The sequence below is a fragment of the Heteronotia binoei genome, chromosome 12, assembly GCF_032191835.1.
Source record: "Heteronotia binoei isolate CCM8104 ecotype False Entrance Well chromosome 12, APGP_CSIRO_Hbin_v1, whole genome shotgun sequence".
Lineage (NCBI taxonomy): Eukaryota > Metazoa > Chordata > Lepidosauria > Squamata > Gekkonidae > Heteronotia > Heteronotia binoei.
The window spans coordinates 54,307,248-54,333,007 of record NC_083234.1 but is presented as its reverse complement, the minus strand read 5'-3'; the positions used below and the strand labels follow the sequence as shown (position 1 = coordinate 54,333,007).

General features: G+C 44.7%; 2 protein-coding genes across 2 annotated transcripts in view; both read right to left on the bottom strand.

The window, feature by feature from the left end:
• The window catches only part of NPDC1 (neural proliferation, differentiation and control 1), a 59,173-nt gene extending 50,750 nt beyond the window's left edge, over positions 1-8,423 (bottom strand). The window contains exon 1 of the mRNA XM_060251391.1: positions 8,188-8,423. Within this exon, the coding sequence (XP_060107374.1) occupies positions 8,188-8,287 (100 nt within the window). The 5' untranslated portion in view covers positions 8,288-8,423. The remainder of the gene's footprint in view (positions 1-8,187) is intronic.
• Positions 8,424-17,752: 9,329 nt separating this feature from the next.
• ENTPD2 (ectonucleoside triphosphate diphosphohydrolase 2) overlaps positions 17,753-25,760 on the bottom strand; it is a 48,701-nt gene continuing 40,693 nt past the window's right edge. The window contains exons 7-9 of the mRNA XM_060251111.1: positions 19,600-19,719; positions 18,869-19,003; positions 17,753-18,205 (exon numbers count right to left, since the gene is read on the bottom strand). Coding sequence (XP_060107094.1) covers positions 18,002-18,205; positions 18,869-19,003; positions 19,600-19,719 — 459 coding nt within the window. The 3' untranslated portion in view covers positions 17,753-18,001. The remainder of the gene's footprint in view (positions 18,206-18,868; positions 19,004-19,599; positions 19,720-25,760) is intronic.

The following is a 25,760-nucleotide window of genomic DNA, read 5'->3' as shown; positions in this document are numbered from 1 at the left end:
ACTCATTTGCATATTAGGCCACACCCCCTTCTGCCGCCATTGTTTCACACAGGGCTTCTTTGAAGAAAAACCCCAGAAGGAACTCATTTGCATATTAGATCACACCCCCTTACACCAAGCCAGCTGGGACTGCATTCCTTTGCATTCCTGCTCAAAAAAAGCCCTGTGCACGATAGAGTCTCACATGCAGAAAACAAGGGCATCGAGAAGAAGCCTAGTCTTCTAATGTGCTCGTGTTCTCAAATCTGATTGTTTAAATTCAAATAGGTCTTTCACACACAGACCTCTTCTTGGTACAGTCCAAAACGGATGCTGGCAAGCCACTACTCTGATCATGTGAATCAGCCGTAAGTCTTCACAATGTCCTGACATGACAGATATGACTGAGCCATAAACCAAAACTCCTACCTCTCCACTCATGCACAGAATGTACACTGATATGAGGGTGGGTGGGGAACAGGCAGATCTCTTGTCTTTTTTAATAAAGAGAAGACAGTAATGCCCTGGAGCTACAAGAGCACACACCCGTTACCTCTCCAAGGAAAAAAACTGCTATTCACACAAGGTTAAACTCTTAGTTAACTGCAAGCAATTCCTGAAGATAGACTTCTTTGAAGCTCCTGTCCAGCTGTGATCAAGTCTGTATTTATCCTGCATCAAACATACATACACACACACACACAGAGCCTTTGCTATGACTTGTTTTTAAAAGTTTCTAATGCTCACTAATGAAAAAATATAGTTGAAAAACTCGGGGGGTATTGCCTAGTAGAAAAAAGCACTGAGCAGGTCTATAGGCCATCAGAAGAGGTTACATATTGAAGAGCTCTGCAACTAACTTAACCCACTATGGATAGGAGAAGCTAAATAAGTTATGCACAACAAGCCAACCCAATTTGTTCTTTGTCCAGATTGCTGAATTTAGCTCCTGAAGCAGAATTCTGGTTTCCTTATAGCACAGTGTGCACATTTTCGTATATGAACACCAACGCAGGCAAGCCAATGCTCCCTCCCTTGTACTTTTACCAAATTTTCATTTAAAGTCATCAATTTTCGACTTGAAACGCTAGCTTAAAAGATCAGGCCCCAGCCCCTATTCCTGCCTTTGAGGAAGCTTCACCACAGGATGAAGACATTTCAGTGCCAAGTCAGCTTGTTCCTCAAAGACAGACTCAGGAGAAGGCAGTAATGGATGATCACGTCTCTGCCTGAACCACAATTTGTGAGCTGCATCTTTGAACATCCAAAAGATGCAGAGGTTTTAAAAGTTCATTACATGGATTGTGAGCATTTTGCACATGTGTGTGCCTACACTGTCACTTGGAAACTGAGGGAAGGCATCCTATTGCCGAGACAACCATGCGACACCTTGCCCATGACTCCAGCATGTGCTATTAAAGGGTTGCTTCCAACCACCTGTCTGACTTTGGGAATGCCACCAGCCATGCAGCTGCAAAGTCAACACACAATAGTTCAAATACAGCTGGAAATAAGAGTGAACAGCCAGAGAGAAAAACAGGCATAATCAGCAAGGCACTTTCAGTTTTCCAGCAGGTTATCTGCGAGAACTGCAGCATATCTCAGAAAAATCTCCCAAGCAAAAGCCCCCCAACTCCAACTACCTTCTTACAGCAACGTTTAGCAAGTATACTGTCCAGGATGCCAGCATGGGTTCAACACTGGCAGGCAGCTTTTCAAAGCCCATCACAGAAGTATCTCAAGGAGATGTGTTGAGGGCAACTCTCCACCACTCAGCTCTTGCCTGAATGTACAGAATAGGGGTGGCCAAATGTGCATAATTCAAGAGCCGCACAGAATAAATATCAGATGTTTGAGAGCTGCAAGACATGAATGTCGGAGGGAGGAAATAGAGGAAGAGGTGGAAAGAAAGCAACTTTAACTTTAAATGCATTCTATGCTAGAACATTGTATGTGCAGCTGTGGAAACAGGGAAAAATACCAGAGAAATGGGACTGGATTGTGAAAGTTTTATCGTGGAGTGAGATGGACAAATTAACTAAAACTTTAAGAGACTATGCTTTAGATATATTCAAAAAGGAGTGGAAGAGATTTAAAGGATATATGGAGAAAGAATGGAATATAAAAAGTCATTGGACAATTTATTAGTATTAGCCGCCCTAAGCCCACCTCGGTGGGGTAGGGCGGGATATAAATCGAATAAAATAAAAAATAAATAATGAGAGAAGAAAAATATTGAACTTTGATTGGTTAGCGATACCTTTGTAACTGAATTTAAATTTATAACTTCAGGGAAGTCAAATATTGGAGGGAGGGGGGGTTGAAATATCATATGGGTTAGCATAGAAAAGAGACAATTAATTATTGTAACCATATGTTATTAATAAATTGTTAAAACACAAAAAAAATAAATGCATTCTCCAAGCTGCCAGCTGGCTTGGCGAGTGATTTAAAGAGAGAAATGCCTTCTCCAAGCTGGCTGGCGGGGCAGTGGGGGATTCGAGAGCCACACAATATGTGTGAAAGAGCCACATCTGGCTCCCAAGTTGCAGTTTGGCCACCCCTGGTACAGAAGATCCCATATTTCCCAAACTGAGACTGCCATTTAACAGCACCATAAAATGGTTTTAAAATGTTTTAATAGTGTTTATTGTTTGAAGTTTGATTGTTTAATTTGTATTTATTGTATGAAATTTGGAACTGACTGTTAGCCACCCTGAGTCTGCTTGCGGAGAGGGCGGGGTATAAATTAAAGGTAATAAATAAAATAAATAATAAATCCACAACAAGCCAGATTCAGGCCCACCTCAACTGAGTCCATTCTCAGCGTCCTTAACACATTTTTCATTAAGGTGTGGTTCACAATGCCAGTAGAGAAGTGTTTTAATAAATAGATTTTTAATTAAAAAAAAAGAACTTTAAACAAAAATACTTCAAGGAACAGAAAAGGAAACAGAAGTTTTGCATGGTCAGAGAAAGCAACACTGCCTCTCTCTTGAATTTTGTATGCAACTTCTCCTCCAAGAGCCAAGAATATGGGCTCCACAATTGTGAAAATGACATCCCCTTTATTGTGGAATCAAACAATGCAAGAAATGAACACAGGAGGGATATGTACTTGTTTCCAAATGAATGGAAACCTCCATTTCAATACATTTGTTTGAGTAACACACCATATGTGAAGAGCAAATAAATGCACATCAACATGTTGTCTGGCCCTGAAGCCTTCATCTCCTCTCTGCCTTTACCAAGCTGCTGCTTCCAGCGTGAGTCCAGACAAGTGGGGAGATAACAGGAGATGTGTGCTCTCTCTCCTCTCTGCATCACTTTGGACATAATTACCACGATGTATCTCAATAGACCATGGGGAGCTTAGTCTTGTGGTGCACACCTGGAAAAGGCTATAGCCCAGCAAGTAACAGCAAGAGGCAGACAAGGAAGAAAGCTGCAGGAGGCAGACAAGGAGGGAAGCTGCAGATGAACAAATGGAGTGTAAACACAGAGGTACAACAGAACACAGTGAAGGAACCAAATGAAAACAAAAGCAAAACATGGGGAAATGCATGCATCATAACTGTGCAGGGAGATGCTGTGCTGTTCTGGTCCACATAACAATGCTTCAGAAAATGAAGCAGACTTGAGAAAAGGGCTGGGGGAGAATCACTTTCCTGAACTGTCCAAGCCACAGCTGCTGGAGGGTCCCAAAGGCACTCTTGCTCCTCACAAGCATCCTGAATAGGCTCTTTGACACCACTAATGGTTGAAAGCCACCTTCTAGCCCCTCCTTGGAATTGGTGCTGGAGTGTACTGGCTGCAAGACTGAGTCCCAGTTTCAATTTACCTTCTACTATAAATTTACTGTGCCGTCTTTGTCAAGGGTCTATTCTCTCAGGCCCATATCCAATATGGGAATTATGCTGGCCAACCTTACAGGGCTGTTGCAGACTTTAAAATGAGACAGCACACGACACAATTTGAATGCAGAAATATAAATACTCTGTCAACCCTGATTCGGATGGTCCAGGCTAGCCTGATTTGCTCACCTCTACGAAGCTAAGCAGGGTTGGCCCTGGTAGCATGCGGATGCATGACCACCAAGAAAATCAAATATCACTATGCCGAGGCAAACCACCTCTGAACATCTCTTGCCTTGAAAACCCTACAGGGTCATGACTTGAGGGCACTTTCCCACCACCACCATTCTCAGCTGGCAGAAGCACAACCTAACAGCAGCCCTGCATGATCAGATTAAAGGCCCATCTAGTCCGTAAGCCTATTTCTCTTCATAGCCAAGTGGAGGCCTCTAGGATGCCCACAGGGAGAGTACACAGGCAACAACCATCTCCCCCAGGCTGCCCCTACAGCCAGAGCAAGTCATCCATCTGCCCCAAAGCGCATACAATCTAAGCATCAACAGCAGATGAGAGGAAAGAATCCGGTCTCCTCTTATGCTTCTAGACTGATGAAGCCAACAGCTTTGGGATACCTTCAACAAATACAGCAGCCCTTCCCACCCCCCTTCAGTTAACTTTTGAGCTTGTGGGACAGCAAAAGAGGGAACCTTTGACAGCTGCCAGCAGAGTCTCGTCTGGGCAAGGATTTCGATCTAGGGAAAAGCACAGCCTCGCCTCTTCCCTGAAAATAGCAGATCTCTGGGTGACTATGCAAGACGTCAACAAAACAGAACAGCCTAAGGGCAAAAAATTTATACTGCATTAATAGCAAGTTTGTCTTGTGCAACAATGCCAGTTGCTTGAGGCCTGCTAGAGCACCACTACAAAGGGGGGAGGGGGAATCAGACTACTGTGGACCCCAGCTATTCACCAACAAATGAGGCTGCCTGCTGGACTTCTGCATGATGTACTGCTCTGGTCTTGCCTCCTCCTTATCAATTCTGTCACAGTTCTGCCGGAGATCAATCACTTCTGACAGAGATACATCCTCAGAGGAGGCTGCTTGTTGCCCCTCTGCATAGGGTAAGTACAATGCAGACTCAACAACAAAGCACTCACTTAAGTGCATGTAGAAATGCAGTCCATTTCAAGGGAACTTTCATTCCTTATACCATACTGGCGTCAAACAGGAAAATGTCCCAATTCTTTACCACTCAGCAGTAATTGATGCCAGGTTTTTTGCACGACTTGAAGTGCTTGAATGGTTTGGAAAATGTCCTAAGAGCACACATGCCTGAGGAAGCCTTTGGGAAATGGAACAACGTGACTAGCATTCAGTCGCTTTACAACATATGTATGCAGGGACCAACAAAAAATTGGGACCTACTGGACATTTTCCTGTTTGACACCAGTATGGTATAAGGAACAAAAGTTTCCTTGAAATGGACTATAATTTCTACATGCACTTAGTGCTTTGTGCTACATGCAACAGTGCTTTGTTGTCGAGTCTTCATTGTACTTAACTAATATAGAGGTGGAACTTGTCCCCTTTGGAATGTTTGATAAAATTACAATTGTATCGTATTTTTTGTATTTCTTTAAATATTTAATGTACAGCTTTTGTTAACCGTGAGCATTGTGCTTCTTTCCTGGTCATTGCACAAGTTTTTTCCCTAGTCTTTTTGTTTATTCTTGCCCCTCTGCATAAGGCATTGAACTAGACTGCTGATAAACTGATTTGATTATGCCTCTAACTGATCAAGAGACAAGGGGGCACGGTAAACAAACTTCTATTCATCCACACTGTAAGGGATCCTTTTGACACATCAGTGATACAAGGTCTCCAGTTTATATCCCCCAAATTATTTAGCTATCAGAAATTTGGAGAAACTCTATACTAATACCACAGGTCACTAACAAAGGGTTATTTCCAAATTTATATTTCTTAAAGAGAACTAGGAAGAGGCATAGAGATGCCCCCTCCTTTTAAATATCAACACATATACATGAAAGATAGCACTATCAGGATTCTGACAGAGAAGGTCTGTTTGAAGATTACCTTCGCAGGAAGTTAATGTTACAAATTATAGCAAGTAAAAACAAAACTACAAAATTCAAAAACCAGTGGGGGGACATTTTAACTTCCTAGGTTATTCAGTTGCTGACCTAAAAGTAGTAGTTATGTTACAAATGAATCTCAAAAGGGAGATTGCTGTTGAATTGCAGCTGACAACGAAGCTCAGGCCCAATGCATGAACCTGGATTGAATTGAGATCTAAGTTTCCTGTCTCATTACAAATGCTGATTTCTCCATGCCTATTACCTCTCTGCATATCACACCTAATCCAGTCACACTTTCTATTGTCATTTGGCTTCTGAAATCTCCAATATATGGGACTCTCATTCTAGCTGTATCTGAAGTGAGCAGTGACTCATGAAAGCTCATAGCCTACCACAAATAAGGTGCTACTGGACTCTTACTCTTTTCTATTGCTACAGAGTAACACAGCTCCCCATCTTGAGCTAATAAAATAAAAGCATTACAAGGAACATTCGTCTTTACTGCTGTACCTGTCATCCAACCAGGTTCCACCCACTACGGAAAGCAGCAACCCCGATTCCATTTGCAAACACAGAGGAGGAAGAACACAGAGGGAGAAACAAGGCAGAGGAAAACTTACCACACATTTACCACGAACTTACCACAAATCAGACAGAAGATGTATAAAATTCAGACTCCATGTATAAAACTTAGACTCCACAAATTTACCACAAACTTGGTATAAAACTCAGACTCTACAAATTTACCACAAATCAGACAGAAGAGGTATAAAACTCAGACTCCATTTCTAAAAGTACAAGACCACAGACCCCACTACCGTCACTAAACCCCAGGGACCAAGGAAGGGCAGAACAAATATTGTCACAAACAGGCAAAGCTGCCTTATGTTTTGTTGTCCCATTGAACCTGACAGACTGGGGCTCTCCAGGGTCAGGCAGAAAGGGTCTCTTTCAGCGCTTGTAATTTAGAAATCCTTCATCTGGAGACCCCAAGGACTGAAGCCGAGGCCTTCCACATACAAAGCTCCAAAGCTGACTGTCAAATGGATTACAGCTTTTGGAAATATCCCAACCTGTGCCTTTGGATTACTGCTAAACATAACTGTAGGCAAAACAAACAAACAAACCTCATCTCCTGCCCGCCCCCCAAATAAAGAATAACTTCTAAACAATATGTATGCACTACTTAAATTTTCTTAAAAAGAGCAGTCATAAAATGTATGACCACATTTGCCAACCTCCATTGTTTGATACTTTTGTTCTCTCTGTTAACCTTCCACTACCATTTACTCAATAACAATTTTAGGTTGTACATTCCTCAGCGACAGGGGGAGGGATTAGATGGCATGTACACAACATCAATCATGGGCAAAAGGAGGTCTAAAGGATGAGTTACAGTGCCGACCGAAACTCCCATAATCACAAACTATTTCCAGTGAAAGATACTGCTGAAAATGTTGCTTTTGAAAAGAAAAGAAAGAGAGAGATGGTTTCAAAGTTGCTCATACAAAATCTCTTCTAAATGAGGTCAGGGGTGGGGGACTGGAATCACAACTCCAAAGAATGTGGATCTGTGATCAAAGACCACCGGGATGCAGCAAAGGAAAACAGAAAGGAGAAGATGGGAACGGGAGGGGGGGGGGGAATCAGAGGTAATACAAACAAATGAAGTTGGAGGCCAAGAACGGGAGGCAACGCAAAGACAACTCAGCAAGGCCCATTCCCGAGAGGGGTGGTGGGAAAGCCGCCTCTTCACAAGGAAGGCCTGACCCAAGCATGAATCACGATGAAGAGGAGAAGCTGGGGGAGAAGCCCATGACCAATGACAGGAGTGTGGAGAGAGAGGGAAGGTACATAACACAGGAGAGGTGGGGGTGGGAGAGCACTGAATCACGACGACTGAGGACAGGGAAAGAAAAGAAGAGAAGATGAACAAGCGTGACCAAAGCCGGGCATTGCTTCAAGAAAGGGGCCGAAATGATTTAGGAGGGGGGGAGACAACAGAACCGTAGCCAAGAGGAAGGCCGGAGGGACTGAGTTGTGGCCCAAAACTAAGTATGGTGGGGAAGAGGATGGGGCTTTTTGGGGGGGGGGGGCAAGATCAAAGATGACAATGCCCAGATAAAACGAGATATGTTGGGGGAGGGGGCATAAAGAACAGAAGATATAAAGTACATAACAGTTCCGACAGGGGGCCGCTGGCTGCTGCCCAGGGGAAAGGATGTCACCCCCCCCCCGCCCCCCAGGCGCTTACCGGGCTGGCTAGCCAGGAGGCAGCAGGCGAAGGGCAGGAGTCGGAGGAGCGACGGGAGCAAGGCAAGGGCTCCAGGCCGGTGGCGAAGGGCCACGCTCATCCTTCAGCGGCGGCGACGCTGGGCATGGCCGAGACGGAGAGGCGGCCGCGGCGACTCCCTCGCTTGCAGCACTGGAGACGAGAGGAGAGGCGCAGATGCGGCACAGCTTAGCGGAGCACAGCCGGAGCGAGCCAGAGGGGCGGGCCCGGGAGAGCCGGCGGCCCAATGGGAGTGCAGCGCCCGGGCAGGCTCCGCCCCACAACGCCCACCTGGGCATCCCGGCAGGTGCATGGGGAGCCGGGACCAGGGCGCCTGCGCCCCGCGCGGTGGCCCGGGAACCTGCATTTAAAAAAAAAAAATTCTGTTCTGATCGCGAATCGTAATCATAATTCTTGTTCCGCTTGTTCCGTAAAGCCTACATTTTTAATGTTTTTAAAAATTATATATATATTTAAAGCCACTGTGTGTTCTTTGTTTTAGTCCTTCCCAGCCCTGACGCCGGAGATAAATGTCTGCGAAGTAGAATGGAAGTGTCACTGGAATATTGATACGTCCATTTAGTGATATCAATTGATTCTCATTTTATTTATTTCCCCCTCTTCGAGCATTTATTTTAATCTCTCACCCTTCCTCCTACGTGGGCGCTGACGTGGGCCAGGAGGGCGTAGCTTAGCCAGGCCCTCCAAGGACGCGCTAGTTTTTTAAACGGGTGCTGACTTGGGGCTGAGTGCGCGGTCTGTGAGGCAGGACTGGGATGGGATCATTTCTTGCGCCACAGGAACGCACAAAAAAAATGTTGGTACACAGGAACACACAGAAAATGCCATGCACGCAATGGTCAAACACGGGATTGTTTAATTCCGATCATGCGTTATTTCTCTTACCATGCAGCCTGCTAGGTAATAGGCAAAGCGACCATGTATCAACAGGGGTGGCCCAAACTGTTGCTCGGGAGCCACATGTGGCTCTTTCATGTATATTGTGTGGCTCTTGAACCCCCGGCCACCCTATCGGCTGGCTTGGTGAAGGCATTTGTCTCTTTAAACCATTTCTCCAAGCCAGCCGGCTCCTTGATAATGCATTTAATGTTAAAGTTGCTTTCTTTCTCCTCGCACACTTCCTTCCTTGCGGCTCTCAAACATATGACCTTTATTCTATGTGGCTCTTACTTTAAGCAAGTTTGGCCACCGCTGAACTAGAGGTTGTGCCCTGAATGCAATCCAGCATCAGTTTCTGGTGGGCAGCCCTGTTGGTCTGAAGCAGCGGAACAAAATTTGAGCCCAGTGGCACCTTTAAGACCAACGAAGTTTTATTCCATAAACAAATTCAATGGATAGCACTTCGCTGGTCTTAAAGGTTCTGCTGGACTCAAAACTTCGCTCAGGCTCAGTTTGTTCGCCATGGCCTAACACTGCCACCAGGTGGCCACTACCAACCAATTCACAAAATCCAGGATAAAAGATGTTACCAGTCTCACGAAACAGGGAGCAAAATTCCAAATTCCTGAACTCTTCATCAAGTTGCATGTTCAAAAGGAGGGGGGAAAAAGGGAGGAGGGAGAGGAAAAAATTGAAAAGGAAAAATATGCCATTTTGGCATCACATAAAGCACCCAAAGATCCTTGAAAGGACAGGGGAATTTAAATTGAAAAAAATAATAATTTAAATAAATGGCAATAAACGAATGACTCAATTACAACAGCATGCAAGGTCTCTGGCACCTGGGGGGGGGGGGGCAGATGTCTTATTAAGTGAAATAGCCCTGAGTGCCTCTGGCAAAGCAGGCTCCAGTCTGAAAAATGACACCATAATACATTTGTATAGGATGTTAGGGGTATTGCATTTTAGGGGTTATTGCATTTTAGGACTGCGGGTTTAAAATCGTTGCAGGTCAGTTTGGCAGGAGAGAGATGAACAGAAGGGCAAGGGATATATTATCTGAATATGTGGGGCAATTTGGCAACAGCCATGTTGATCCACAGAAAAATTCCCCCAAACATACCAAAGACTACCTTTTCCCAAAAATGGAGTATCAAGGCAGGTCTGGGAAGGACTCCCTCCTCCCTTTTTTTTCTCCTGTTGAACATGCAACGTGATGAAGAGTTCAGGAATTTGAAAATGCACTCCCTATTTCGTGAGACTCTGGTAACATCTTTTATCCTGGACCAGTAATGCTCAAGAAAACCCAGCACATTGACAATTAGGGTGAAATGCCATGTGGATGCTGAAAAAAACAAAAACTGGTCCCAGTTTGAATGCTAACCTGGAGCAACCTTCTGGGTGGAAGCAGCCTGTATTAGAACCATATGAAATGACATGCAAGCAAATATAAGCCTTGTGCTGTTTATCAGGATGGATGGGGGGGGGGGTAAAGTGCAGAGAGAGAGAAAATGTTGTAGGACATGATAGAGGAGATCCCCTTCAGCTTCTTAAAACAGAATCCAGGCTGTGTGGCAGTTCTAATAGGATTATGGAGTGTTAGATACAAACAAGCTTCATGATTCATAGAGGCTACTGGCAAAGACAAACAGAACAAAGGTTACTTTCCCATGAAGAACATAAAAATCAAAGAACCCACCCATTGCCCTTACCTGGATAGCCCAGACAAACCTGATTTCATCAGATCTCAGAAACCAAGCAGGGTCAACTCTGTCAAGTACTTGGAAAGGAGACCTTCTTGGAATAGCAGGAGGTGAGATGTGGAAGCACTGGGCAGGCTTTGTTCAGCCACCTCTCTATTCAGAGAGGTCTCCAAGGGCCCGTAGCTACAGGGGGGGCTGAGAGGAGCCAAGCCACTCTATGTAAACCCCCCTTCCCTCTGTAGGGCCTGTCCATTCCCAGGCTATTTCTCCCTCCCCTTGCATATGCAAGAGAGAGAAGAGCAAGAGCCCAAGAGAGAAAGCATGGGAGAGCAAGAGGAGGCAGCAACAGCAAAAGTGTGAGAGAGAGACAGAGAGAACGCGTGAGAGAGAGAGCTGGGGCTGGGCGGCTGGCCGTTGGAAAAAGGAGCCAAGCCCCACTGCCCCCTCACCCAAAATTTATCCCCTGGGCCCCCCAAACCAAAAATTGCTGGCTACAGGGCTGATTCTCCAGGCCCCCAGTAGGAGTCAGTCACCAGAGGTTGTCATGACTTCTAGGTGCACACACTCAAACATGAGCCAGCTTGTGGGAAGGGTGGGATAGAAATTAAATAACACGCACACAAAGAAGTCACCTATTTACCTGGCATCTCCTTTGTGCTTCTGAACAGGGTCTTCAAGCTGTGGGGCAGGATGCTCAGGAGGGCTGGGAAGCTCCATTTGCTGAGCCATAGCCCCCCTTTTTAAGTTGCATCCAAAATACCTTGCATCTCTTTGCATCTTTTGTTGTTGTTGTTCAGTCGCACACTCAAGTCCAACTCTTTGCGACCCCAAGGACCAAGTCACACCAGGCCCTCCTGTCTTCCACCATCCTCTGAAGTTTGCTCAGGCAGAGAGTATCAGGCGGGGATAGAGAGAGTTGCTTTGAGTGGGGGGGGGGAGGTATTTTTGTAATGTGTATGTGTGTGTCTGCACCTGGAAGTCATGTTGAATTTTGGTGACTGACTCCTACTAAGGGGCTTGGAGGATATTCATGGAAGTGGCTGAATAAGCCTGCCCCCGCCTTCGCAACTGAGTATTTCAATGACAGTCTCCTATCCAAGTACTAACCACAGTCGACCCTGCTTAGTTTCCAAGATCTGACAAGATTGGGCATTGCTTGGGCTATCCAGGTCAGAGAGAGAGTTGTTTTTTAATAGTACAGGAAGTGCTGATGATTAATTTAGGGATGCCAGCCTCTAGGCAGGGCTGGGAGTTTCCCCAAAATTATAACTGATCTCCAGACTGCACAGTTCAAGTTTCCCTGGAGATGGCAGCTCTGGAGAGTGGATTCTATGGCATCCCATCCCTGCTGAGCTCTTGCCCCTCTCCAAACTCCACCTTCCTCAGGGAATTCCCAAGACAGAGCTGATCTCTTCCCTGGTTCCTCTTCTTTCTGTCAGAAGATAGTGATGTCACGTGGCTCCCTACCAAGTGCTCACAGCTGAATAGGTTCCATGCTGTCCTCGTGGGCATTCAATGAAATTGCTGAGCAGACAGGTTAAAACGGATAAAAGGAAGTACTTCTTCACCCAAAGGATGATTAACATGTGGAATTCACTGCCACAGGAGGTGGTGGCAGCCACAAGCATGGCCACCTTCAAGAGGGGTTTAGATAAAAATATGGAGCAGTGGTCCATCAGTGGCTATTAGCCAGTGTGTGTGTGTGTATATATATATAAAAAAATTAGCCACTGTGTGACACAGAGTGTTGGACTGGATGGGCCATTGGCCTGATCCAACATGGCTTCTCTTATGTTCATGGGGATTAAAGGTGGGACTCCCAGATAAGGAAAAGGTGAAGACCACTCCTTTAGCAGCTATAAACTGGGATTTCTCCATCATATCTGCAAATATCCTTTTCTGTCCTGCCACCCCCACATCCTTAACTGGACATACAGTTTTATGATGAGTCCTGGAGAATGTGAAAGTTTGCTCACTGCTGCTGAGATTTTGGTTGGTCCTTATAAAAAGGTGGTTTAACTAGTAATAGCCCAGGCAAGCCTGATCTCATCAGATCTTGGAAGCTTATCAGGGTTGGTCCTGGTGTTAGTATTTGGATGGGAAACCACTAAGGAGTGCCAGGGTCCTGATGCAGAGGCAGGCAATGGCCAAACACCTCTGAACATCTCTTGCCTTGAAAACTTTATGGGGTTGCCATGTCAGCTGTGACTTGCCGGCACTTGCCACCACCAACAAAAAGGCATTACACTAAACTGATCTTTTAAGTGTTAAGCCTGAAGGTGCTTTTCCTAGTGAATTTCCAGAAGGGAACCTGGAAAAGAAGCCAGGCTCTACTTTCAATTTTGCCTGCATGTCCTTACCCTGCCTCCCAAGGGAGGATGCAAAATGCACTTCTTTCAGCCCAGTGCTTTGCACACTAGTGAGCCCTGAGAGGACTGTGGAATATTAAGCCACCAGTTGGGATGCCTGCCTCTTTCACTTGCTGTGGTGAGGCAGTGAGCAGGTTTTGTGCAGTTCTATCACTCCAGGGGGCAGCTCCGTGGTGCAGAGTGTTAAAGCTGTGTACTGCAGTCCAAGCTCTCCGCTCACAACCTGCGTTCAATCCCAGCTGAAGCTGGGTTCAGGTAGCCACTCAAGGTTGACTCAGCCTTCCATCCTTCTGAGGTCAGTAAAATGAGCACCCAGCTTGCTGGGGAGAAAGTGTAGATGACTGGGGAAGGCAATGGCAAACTACCCCGTAAAAAGTCTGCTGTGAAAACGCTGTGATGCAACTTTACCCCACAATCGGAAACGACTGGTGCTTGCACAGGGACTACCTTTACCTTTATCACTCCAGGGAGAAGGGAAAGGAGGCACCAGTATTTCCTGAGGCTACTCCTGCTCCATGGAGCCTCACTTCCCACATAGGAAGTAACTTCGGAAAGCAGGTATGCAATGCAAATAAGGGCAAGCGCAGGAATGAGTGACCCTTGTTTTCTGTATATTTGGGTGAAATGTCTATCTTGAATACCACTAAGATACAGTGAAACACAGACGCACAAGCACTAGCATCGTTGAACACTTTTGTCATCTCATATGCTTGAAGATAAATATTATAAGAACATTGGATGTAGCAGTGGTCTTTTTCTATGTTATTGTTGGAGTAATGCAACTTGTTTGGTACAATGTTAAGTTTGTAGGGCCAGTTTGGTGTAGTGGTTAAGAGCTGTGGACTCTAATGTGGAGAACCAGGTTTGATTCCCCTTCTCCACATGTAGCCAGCTGGGTGACCTTGGGTCAATTACAGGTCTCTCAGAGCTGTTCTCTCAAGAGCAGTTCTTGAAAGAGCTCTCTCAGCCCCATCTACTCACAGGGTGTTCTGCCCTGGGACAGGAAGTGAAAAGAGATGGTAAGCCACTGTGAGACTCCCAGTGAAGAGCAGGGTATAAATCCAATCTCTTCTTGATGATGATGATGATGCCCGGACACTGGAAGCATTACATTGCTCTAAATGTGTATTTGTGTTATCTCCTTAATGGCATGCCCCTCTTTGTTCTTAACCTGGGAGCTTCTCTCTATGTGTACTTCTATCCAACACTTCTCATGGCTTTTCATGGAGTCAGTGTTCTCGTTTCCACATACATGATGCCAAATGAGCAGGCCATTTGTGATAGAGAACAGTATCCCTTAGATTATTATTCTTTCTCTCTTTTCCACTACAACATGGATGTGAACTGAATCCACCTGAAGTTTTACTTTTGCAATATACTTCTTGGGAATTTATTTACTCCATGCAATATTACACTTCTATGAGCTCTGCTGTATTAGCAAATATATATCTCCAATAGTTATTCACTGGGACGATATAGGGAAAACAGGAAATTTCTCTTATGCGTCGCTTTCAGATGCATAATGTTTGAATAAATAGTATTTTGGAATAATGGAATTTTATTGTAATTACTACGGAGGAAGTTTTGCAAAACCTCCCAAAATTTATCAGTAATCCCCACCAGGAGTTGTCAGCAAATGCCAACATCTCATGAGGCTGCACTCTACCCATTTATAGCTCCACCAGGCTTGCAGTGAAGTCACAGAATCACAGAGTTGGAAGGGATCTCCAGAGTAATCTAGTCCAACCCCCTGCACAATGCAGGAAATTTACAAACACCCCCCTACACCCCATTACCCCGCTGAATGCCCAGAAGATGGGGGGAAACCCCACTTAGCACTGAAGCATCACTTCCTGCCCTCCTTCTCATGATCTGTCTGAGTTCATGCCTAAGTCATCGCAACACAACCAATCAAGAACCCAGGGGGGAGGGGAACTCATGCAAAATGTTGATAATCAGTGAGATTTTTTTATTTTCAAAACAACTTTTCTTCTTTTTTTCTTAAGAGCAATACTTTACACACCATGTCTTCCTTTTGGTACAGGCATATAACATTTCTGAGCACAGTGGAGGCTAGTTATCATCGAAACAAATACACAAAATGCTAGCAAAAAAACCAAGCTTCTTCAAACTGTGAGGACAGAGGAGATTTTGCATGGGAAAGCGTTATGCAAAAGCTGAAACAAAAGAGGGGGGGGGGGTGGCACCAAGCTTGGAGTGTAAATCTTGCTGCCTTAAAAATACCCTGTCTTCTGTTCCTATCAGTCCTCCACATAATGCTTAAGAGATTTCTCTCTTACCCTCGTTTGCATATTTCAATATATTTTCCATTTGTGCCAGCTAGAATATAAGAAAGCATATTTGCCCTGACAACAGCTTTATTTCACTGCATCATGGCTTCCCCCACAGAATGATGAGAATTGCAGTCTGATGAAGGTAATAATTCTATGTCTGAGGACTCCTCTTCCCCCTCCAAGTACAGTTGGGGAGACAGGATGACTATTGCCAGGAACCCTGGAGGGGTTTTGTTTTTGTTTTTTTGGCCATCTTCTGGGTATGGAGCAAATGTCACTGGGGTTATGTGTGGGGGAGATATTTGTGAATTTCTTGCATTGGGCAGGGGGTTGGATTAGATGACCCTGGAGGTTCCTTCCAATTCTATGATTGTGACTATTGATCCAGTTTAGTTCTCTGGTGTAGAATTTAGAGTTTGTCCCAGTGCTATCATTTTCAATGTGCAGCGTCTCTGAATTGGCATTTAATCTTAAGAACATTGGAATGGGATGTCGGTTGGACACTGTAAGGGTCCAAGCTGGCAATGTGGCAACTAGGTGATCCATCTCCTACCTGGTGCATGGCTTTGTCTTACACAATCAATGATTGTTTAGCAGCTATTGCCTTCTTCCTGTACTGTACATGGATGAAGTACATTCAGTGACATGGGAAACAGATTACGATCCAAAGGTGGATCAAATGGAATATTTTCACTCTTTTTTTGGCATGTACAGCCAACTGACCATCTTAAGGAAAGCTACAAAAAAAAAAAGTACAGGAAACACAACAGAAAGGGTTTTGTATTCTTCCTACAGTAAGAAACCAGATTCTCCCATAAAATCTAGCTCTGAAAAAAATCTTCCACGGCACAATGCCACTGCTTGCTTGCCAAAAAGGCAGACGCAGACTAGCAGGATGTAAACCAACACCATGATGCTGAAGAGAATGAAGGCTTACTCAGAAGTAATCCAAGTTCAATGGGATTCATGCCCTAGGAAGGGGTGTCAAGTTCTGTAGCTCAGCAGATGTTGGGAGAGATTCCAGAAGAGATCAACACGGAGGAAGGGAGGGCAGCTACTGGAAAAATGCTGGTGTCCAGGGCAACCCACATCAGCACCCGTTGCTATGGTATTGTTACTACAGAAACACCAGCCACCATAGTGTATCATCTGGTCCCCCCACCCCAGTGTGGAATGAGAGAGGAGAGAACTCCATGCACAGGGGCAAATATAAAAAACTCAGGAGGCAAACTAAGGCCTTAAACTGTTTCTGCCTGGAGAGAGAGGCAACAGAGACATGCTGTTCTCCCAGTAGGAACAGCAGCTCCATTTAAAAAGCAGGAAAGATTCCCAGCCAGGAAGAGAGGTTGTGAACTGCCTGAACCCTGAATAAAGAGGCAAAAGATGGTGGTAAGTATACAGGTAGCCAGAGAGAAAAACTCTGGAAATCCCTGCTTCCTCAGGCAGAACCAAGAATCAAATGAGGATGAAGGAATTGCCAAGGTCTTGGACTACCCACCAGGTTGCCAGTGATGGACATTCAAGCCTGTCCTTGCCCCAGCTGCCAGATCCCACATCCTACAACCCCAGCTCCAACAGGCGATAGGCAAGCTCACATCTGAGTACAAATGGGACAGGCCTAAGAAGGAGAAGCAATAAAGCTCATTCGCAATTTGTCTCTGCTTTGGCTGAGCGGAGGGGCTTGTAAGATCAATAAAGTCACTGAGATAAGTTTCTTTATAAGAAAAAAAAAAGGAAGTCGTTTCCAAGGGCAGTGGTATCTGGTTCAGACATCCTAAGAGATGGCAGTCACTTCTCTCTATGCTGCCTCAAATCCAATATGGCCGCAGCTCAGCCCCCACAGTGAAAACAACTGGTCATGAGGCTTTTTTGATAAACCAAAAGCATTAAAAAGGCACCTCTGTTGTTTAGCTGAAAGCTGTCAGCAGCTGCCACACAGTTATACCCTGTGGATTTGGTTACCCCCATTTCCAGTGCTCACAATCAAGAGAACAATGGCAATACTCCTCCCACACAAACACACACACAAAACTTCATGGAGACTAAAGCCTTGTAGAGGAAACAATGTTTGTGACAGGTCCATGGAGAATATCAGCCCAGCTCTATATCCCTGAGCCCCCAAATAAGTAACAGATACAGGCAGACCAGAGCAAATGATGGTCTGAAAAAGCCCTTGCTGTGAATAGAGTTCTTTTTTAAAAAAAGGAACATCCTTGCTTCTGAAATTGTGATCTCCACTGCACTGCATAAAGGCAGAAGGTGGAAGGTGCAACTTCTCCAGAATCTAAAAGAGGACATCTTCAAACCCTATGGAGACCTGCTCTTTTAGGCAATGTCTGCTTTTTCTGCCATCCCTTCCTCATGATCTCCACTTTGGGATTGATGCCAACAAGTCACAGGGAGAGGTTGAGCTCCTGAAATGGCCAACGTGAGCTGCTCGATTGGAGATGGCAGGATATTGTGGGTGGAACCTCCTTCCATCCACTTGCCGCCCCACCAGCCTGGATTTTCATCTGTTCGGTAGCTGGTCCTACATTGTTCCACGCCCCTTGGAAGATCGCAGCAGGCAGAGCATGGCCCCCAATGTGACCAGGATGATGGCAACAAAAAGGAGGATGAGGCCCACCCAGGAGCGGTATGCTGTCCCCTTCCAGAAGCTGGTCTCTTCAGCTGGGATCATGTTGGTAAGATTGAGCATGTAGCCAAGGGCCCAGCCAATGGATGTGTCTCCGGCCTGTCCAAAGAACACAAACAGTTCATGGGACTGACAGGCATTGAGGTTCATTCTTCACCTCTTTCCATGCTGCTACTTTAGGCACAAAAGCAGAATTCCGCAGAATTGCTGTCTTCAGAAAGTACTCATCCAGTACCTTGGTCAGCAATTAGATCCCCCTCAATTTCTTTCCATCAAGCCTCTAGCCAGGGCTGCATACAAGCCACAATGCTAGGCAAGCAAAACGTAGAATGTGAGACTGGGTGCTGAGTTCAGCTATGAATCTCAGCTTTCTCTTTTCCTTTTGGAAGAGATGCTTATATTTTTTTTAACTAAGAAGCAGGCTTCCAAGGGTTAGAAGTAAATCCTGGAAGTGTGCTTTAGAATAGTGTATACACAGAATATATAGAGGTCTTTGAAGCAAAGTTCCCACTTTGGACTGTCATCCAACTCCCAGTCTCCTATACTTATTGATCCTCAGTCTCCTCTCATCTTCCATCTCCATCTATCTGTCAATCTCCACTTGGATCTACCCTTAAGATGCACTGCCCTTCTCCTGTGTAGCCTTTCTGAAGCTACCCCAGCCTCTCCTTTCCTGTTCCTTGATTGTGTCCCAAAACGCCTTTACCAAAATACTAGGGCCCAGCAGCAGCAAGCCATACCATCCCTCTGCCAAGAACCTACCTTCTTCTGAAAGGCAATGTCAGGGAATGTGTTCTCATCAAAACGGTAACCTTCCATGAGCAGAAGCTGGATAAAGACAGCTGTTGAGCAGTAGTCAGGCAACCTCTTCTCCTGGTCAGGGGCTTTCTGAAGCAGCTGGATTTGTGGAAAGTGGCAAAAAAAAAGAAAAGAAAGAAAGACAGGACAAGAGGAAACAGGAGGCGTTGTTATCTATCTCAGAGGGACTCTGGAAAGACTGCTTGGAATAAATGGGCATGTGCACCAATGATCCCACTTGCTCCAGAGCATCATGGGCAAGAGACAAGATTTCATTTGTTTATTTGTACCCTGCTTTCCTCCAATAGGAACCCAAAGGAACTTATGGCATCTTCCTCCTTTCCTCCATTTTATCCTCAGATCCACCACACCCTGAAGTAGGTTGGACTGAGAGTATATGACTGGCCCAAGGTCACCCAGTCAGCTTCTACAGCAGAACTGGGGGTTTGAACCTGGATGTCCTACGCCCTGGTCTGCTGCTGTAATCGCTACACCATGCCAAAACTCCACCTGAGGGCCAGTGATTTAACTCCCACTGGAGAGAAATGAAGGTGGACAAAGACTTTGAATTAGCCTCCCAGTTCCTCCCAATTTTGAAGTATCCATTTCTACTTATAACACCCCCCTTCCAGTCATTTTCAAGCCCTGCAGCATTTAATTTTCACCTCAACTGTACCAGGTAACAAGAAACCCACCTCAGACCAAGTCGAGTTACAGATTTCAACCACAGCTTCTTGAAGGTCATCTGGTGTGGTGATGCGTCTCTTCATCACGGACTGGATGAAATCCACAGTGTAGAAAAAGGCGGAGAAGGCCTGTTAAAAATTAAAAACATGAAAAGGAGGGTGAAAGCTGAGCTGCCAAGCCAACTAACCAAAGCCTTGTCTGGGGTCAGAATTTACTGTTAACACAACTCTGTCAAGCTGGAGCCTTCAACTTTGCTTGTGGCATCCAAGAAGCGGCTGGGTAGCTACTATGAGAAAGATGGTGCGGCTCTGGATGAACCTGTGGTCTGCTCCTGCAAGGACATGGTCATGACTGGCAGCATCGAGGGCAGAGGGCGACGCGGAAGATGGCGGACGCTTGAAGCGGCAGCTCCCGGCTCACAGTCCCTTCCCGCTTCTCCTGCTCCCGTTCCCAACTATTTCTTTCACCTGGCATGGGCAAACGAACTGCAGGGAACACCAAGGCAGCCAAGAAAACTCCTGCGAAAGCCACACCGACGCAGCAGGTACTAAACTTTCTTCCAACGAGCCCCGGGCCCTTACCTCTCTCTGAAATGGAGTCCAGCCCTTCCCCCGGCCCTGCTCAGGAAGAGGGCTCTTTATTAACAACTCAAACATTTCAAGCGGTGATTTCACGCTTGGAGGACTCAATAGGGGTCACAATGGGGGAGAAGATCAGCAAAGCTATTACCCCCTTACAATTAGAACTAAAAAAAATTAATGAAACGCTTTCAGCAGTCACTCAAACTGCAGACTCAGCGCTGGAAATGGCTACGGTGGCCCACGAGGCTGTACAAGCCCTGCAAAGCTCAGACCTATGGCTCCATGAGAAGGTGCTTTACCTGGATAACAGATTAAGGGCTGCTAACCTGAAATTTAGAGGCCTGCCAGAACAGGCGGAAGAGAACCAGGAGGTAAAAATCTTCATTGCCTCATGGCTTGCTTCAGCCCTCCACCTCCAAGATGGAGTCACCCCTCTTATTGATTCTGCCTACCGTCTGGGGGCATTACAGCCCAAGTCAAAAGACTTTTCAAGAGACATACTCGCCACGGTTCCAGACTCCAGGACCAGAACCCTGATTTCACAGAGAGCCCGATCTGAAGAGGGTCTACTCTACAAGGGAAAAAAGATCCTGGTTCTAGCTGATCTTTCACTGGAAACCCTGCAGCATAGAAAAGAAATGAAGCCGATTCTAAACTCACTATTTGAACACAAAATACGCTTCCGCTGGGCTTCTCCTATCCAGATACTGGTTGTTCACCAGGGCCTTCGGCTAACAGCTTCTGATTTCACCTCCGGCTGTGATATTCTTAAACAACTAAACATTGACTCTCCTTCATCTCCTGACTCAAGTAGGGCTACTTCATCTCGTTCAACCAACCCACCGTTTTCTTTCAAGCCAAGAAGACGACGCTGACTTCTCCACGGACGTTCAGTTCACCTCCTGCTACTTCCATCTCCTGCTTCTGAACAGTTGTATTTGCACTACCCATGCCATCTTGTTCTGGTTTAAGGGAGCGGGGTCTTTCTTTCGTCTTATTATGTCACATTGTTAAGGGAACAGCCGGGATGTTCCTTCTTTTTGCTCCCTCCATATTAGATTGTATATTTCTTATATACTGAGTAAAGTTGCATTGTTTCCTGGTTGGAAACAATGAACAGTTTAGTAAGATTTATGTTGTTAATATTGTTGATTTGTTTTTTTAAGGGGAAAAGGTACCTTTTACTGGTGTTTATTTATGGCCCTTTTCAGACGGTGCTTTTTGACCAGCACTGGTATGTTCTGGTATACTCTGGCCATGACCCACGAACTCAGTGGATCCCTTTAGCGGTGTTTGGGTTTTTGGAAATTTTTACATTTATACTAAAAAGTGGTTTGTGTTTGTTCAATTTGGTTCGGACAAATATGGTTGTCGTTGGGAACCTAGATTTTTGCAGTCAGGTCACCAATCCTGGTACTCCCACCCCAATGTTCTCTCTTTGTTTATTCTGTGTTGTGAGAACAAGGGAAATCTGGTCATTGCTACTTGTTTTTTCTACTTCTTCTCATCATTGTTATACAGAGCCCCAGTCCGGGTTCTACAGGCGTTATATGGATCTTAACAATGTTTTTTTTTACTTTAATGTATCTAAATTATGTCTGACTTAAAGTTAATTTCTCTCAACTGCAGAGGCCTTAACAACATTATTAAAGCCAAGCGGCTTTCTTCCGCTTTGACCAAATTACAACCTGATCTTCTTTTCCTACAAGAAACCCACATTAAGTCGGCAAGCTCCACCATACTTCGATCTAAATGGTTCCATACACAGTACGTAGCTCCTGGTTCTTCTAAATCACGCGGAGTCGCCATTCTACTTTCAAAAAATACCCGGTTTGTTTTGTCGGCTCAAGAAGTCGATCCCCAAGGACGTTATATCTTTATAAAAGGTACACTTAATGACTCTCCTTTCACTCTGGTTTCTCTATATGCTCCCAACTCACAAATTACCTTTATAAAAGACACGCTTTCTAAACTTGCCCTTTTCCAAGAAGGGGCAGTCATTATAGGGGGGGACTTTAACCAAATCATAGACCCCAGGTGGGACAGATCCTTTAAGCCACACTCTCCCCCGACTTCTTCCCCAGCACCTATGCAATCTGTCCTTCATAATTTTAACCTATGTGACGTTTGGAAACTGCATAACCCGGGGGTTAAGGACTACACCTACTTCTCGGCATTACACAATACCTTTACAAGGATTGATTATTTTCTTATTTCTCCCTCCTTATTGAACCAGGTTTCTTACACCAATATTGGCCTCAGGACACTTTCCGACCACGCCTGGTTGGAGTGCACACTGCATGTTGGTTCTCAGGACAGGCCTTCATTTAATTGGACAATAAATAAATCACTCTTTCTGAACCAAGAATTTTGTACACAATTAGAGCACAATTGCCGACGATATAGTCTTATATATTACAAATCCACTACAGTCTATTAAAGCCGTTTCCTCTCTCCTGTCTGATTATAGTAAACTTTCAGGTCTTTCAGTTAACCACTCGAAATCAATTCTCTACCCGATTAAAATTTCCGATACTTCTAAAAAAGACATAGTTGCAAACTACCCCTTTCATTGGGTCTCTGATTCCTGGTCCTATTTGGGGCTGAAAATCCCCTTAAATATAGCTGGCCTATTAAAAACTAACTACACGGCCACGGCTTCTGAGATTACTACCATGCTCAAGCAATGGGATAAGTTGCAACTATCCTGGATGGAAAGAATCCATGTAATTAAATCCTTTATTTTTCCCAAGTTTTTATATCTTTTTCGGGCTCTTCCTATTGAGATCTCTCAGCCTACTTTAAAATCCTGGCAACAAATACTGACCTCCTTTATCTGGAAATATAAAAAGCCTAGAATCAAAGTTTCAACTTTATGTCGATCAAGACAAAAAGGTGGCCTAGCAGTTCCCGACATTGCAAAGTATTATAAAGCTACTATTTTATCCCAGATGACCAAAATATTGTACCAACATCCCCCGCCGCCGTGGACGCCCATAGAGGAAGCTCACTTTACCCCACTGAAATACTACGAACTATTATGGCTCAAGAAAAATGAACGCCCACCGTGGCAATTCATGAACCCATTCCTCAGGGCGCTCTTGTCAGTATGGGATTCGGAGCGTCATTTTCTGGCTCCAGGACTCTCTACTATCTCATCTTTTATAGGACAAAAATATGCCCAACTACCCTTTTCTTTCAAGGTCTGGAGAGACTCCTCAAAAGTTTTTTTCTTTAATCTTCTTTCATCTTCTAAACAACTTCTACCTAAAAATGATGTAGACCAAGTTTTGACTAAGCCAGCACCTTGGTTTGAATACTTTCAAATCAGGCACTTTCTTCAGGACCCTATAGTGATCTCTTCATTTTCTCGCCCTTCATCTGACTACGAACATCTGATTCTTCATTTTCACGAAGAGAGAACGCCTAAAAGTCTCATTTCACGGCTGTATCGAATCTTATTGTCTAAACTCGAAGCAACCTTACCCTCTTACACCACCCAATGGCATAAAGACTGTGGCATCATCCTTTCTCCCGACCAATGGGACTCTATATGGGCTAGTGATGCCCTACGATCTACCATTATAAATATATCTCAACAAAACTTTAAATTGATAGCACGTTGGTACCTTACTTCTAACCAGTTCTCCCATATGACCCAGTTAGGCTCTTCAGACTGCTGGAGAAACTGTGGGCTCAAAGCCTCTTATTTTCACTGCTGGTGGGACTGCCCCAAAATCAGACCATTCTGGACCTCAATTTGTGCCCATCTCTCCTCCCTAACTGGGGTCTTGATCCCAGATGAACCAACAAGGATACTTCTCAATCATTGGTCCGATACCCGTCTTTCATCTTCTAAAAAATCCTTGATAGTTAAACTCCTGACAGCTGCTAAAACCACGATTGCGCAGTCCTGGAAAAACTCATTGAATTTGACACTTGACAACTGGCTACTTATAGTCTGGGAACACATTGTAATGGATAAAATTCAGGCAGCCATAGACCACAAAGACCCATACCAAGCCTACGCTAAATATCTGGCAACTTGGCTTCCCATTCTAGAAAAGCTTGACACCGATCCATTTTATGCTAACTCTTATTCTAAAAATAAAATGTATAAGGATTTCCTTTTGCTATAAAATTCTCTTAACAAGTTAATTTCAAGTTATTTAAAGTGTATTATATCTTCCTTTTTCCTTTCCCTGATCTTATTTTATTTTCAAATACTGTGTTATTATAATTATAATTACTATTACCTTCAGTTTGTATTTTGTTTTTAAAGGTTATTTTTGCTCTGTATTCTGTCTATTAAGCTTACGATGTTATTTCTGTTAATCTTGACGGTAAACTTCTTGCGCTATGGATTGTAAGCTACTTTTATGCCTTAATAAAATGTTTAAAGTTAAAAAAAAAAAATGACTGGCAGCATCCAGGGCTTTTTTTGTACCAGAAACTCCTTTGCATATTAGGCCACACACCCCTGATGTAGCCAATCCTCCAAGAGCTTACATGGCTCTTAGTACAGGGCCTACTGTAAGCTCCAGGAGGACTGGCTACATCGGGGGTGTGGCCTAATATGCTAATGAGTTCTTGCTACAAAAAAAAAAGCCCTGCCAACATCCATGCTGGGTGGCAGGGTGAGGCTGCCTACAGGGAGGGCTACACTATTGAGAATGGCAGAGAGAGTAAGATGAAGTTGAAATTGCATTTTAAGAAGCTGTAAACTGTTTTGGAGAATTAGATGATCAAAAAATGGTTTATAGGTCTAACAAATATTAGTCAACAGCACAAGAGCTGAAGAAAGGAAGTCAGGGTTGTCCTGCCAAGCCAGTCAAGAGCCCTCAGCTTGCCCCTAGTTCTGTCCTGCCTGTCCAGGAGGAATCTCACAATGGTGGGTTTTGTGCCACTGCAAATAAGCAGACACATTCAGCATTTTCCGCCAATGTTTTGTTTGGTGTCTTTAGAGATCTCCTGAAATTCTACAGGGGATCACCAATGGGCCACAGGATCCATGATCAGCATCACTCAGGTAGATGCTAGTGGCAGAACAAGCCACTGCAAAGCCTGCAGAGCACAGTTGAACAGTATGTTCTGGAGATGGACTTCTGTCAGCAAAACTCTCCACAAGGGGGCAATTGCTTTCTTAATCCCGGCATTCAAGAATAGACCTTTTCCCTCCACAAAGTCCTGCTGTCAGACCCTTTGCCTCTGTGTGAGAAGAGGGTCAGTCTCAGCCTCACGGGGGTGGTTGTTATTTTGCGAATAAAACAGGAAAGAGGGGAGAATGATAGGATGTTGCAAGCCACTTTGGGTTCCCTTTGAGGGTGAAAAGTGAGGTACCATTATCTAAATAAAAACAGTATCTAAGCGTGGGTTCAAGAAAGGCCTTGTGGACTCCAGCATTAAGCCACAGGTTCTGATCTATTTTTTTTCTTTTAAAATTGGATTTATATCCCACCCTATACTCTGAATCTCAGAGTCTCAGAGCAGTCATAATCTCCTCTACCTTCCCCCCCCCACACACACACAGAACAGACACCCTGTGAGGTAGGTGGGGCTGAGAGAACTTTTTACAGTAGCTGCCCTTT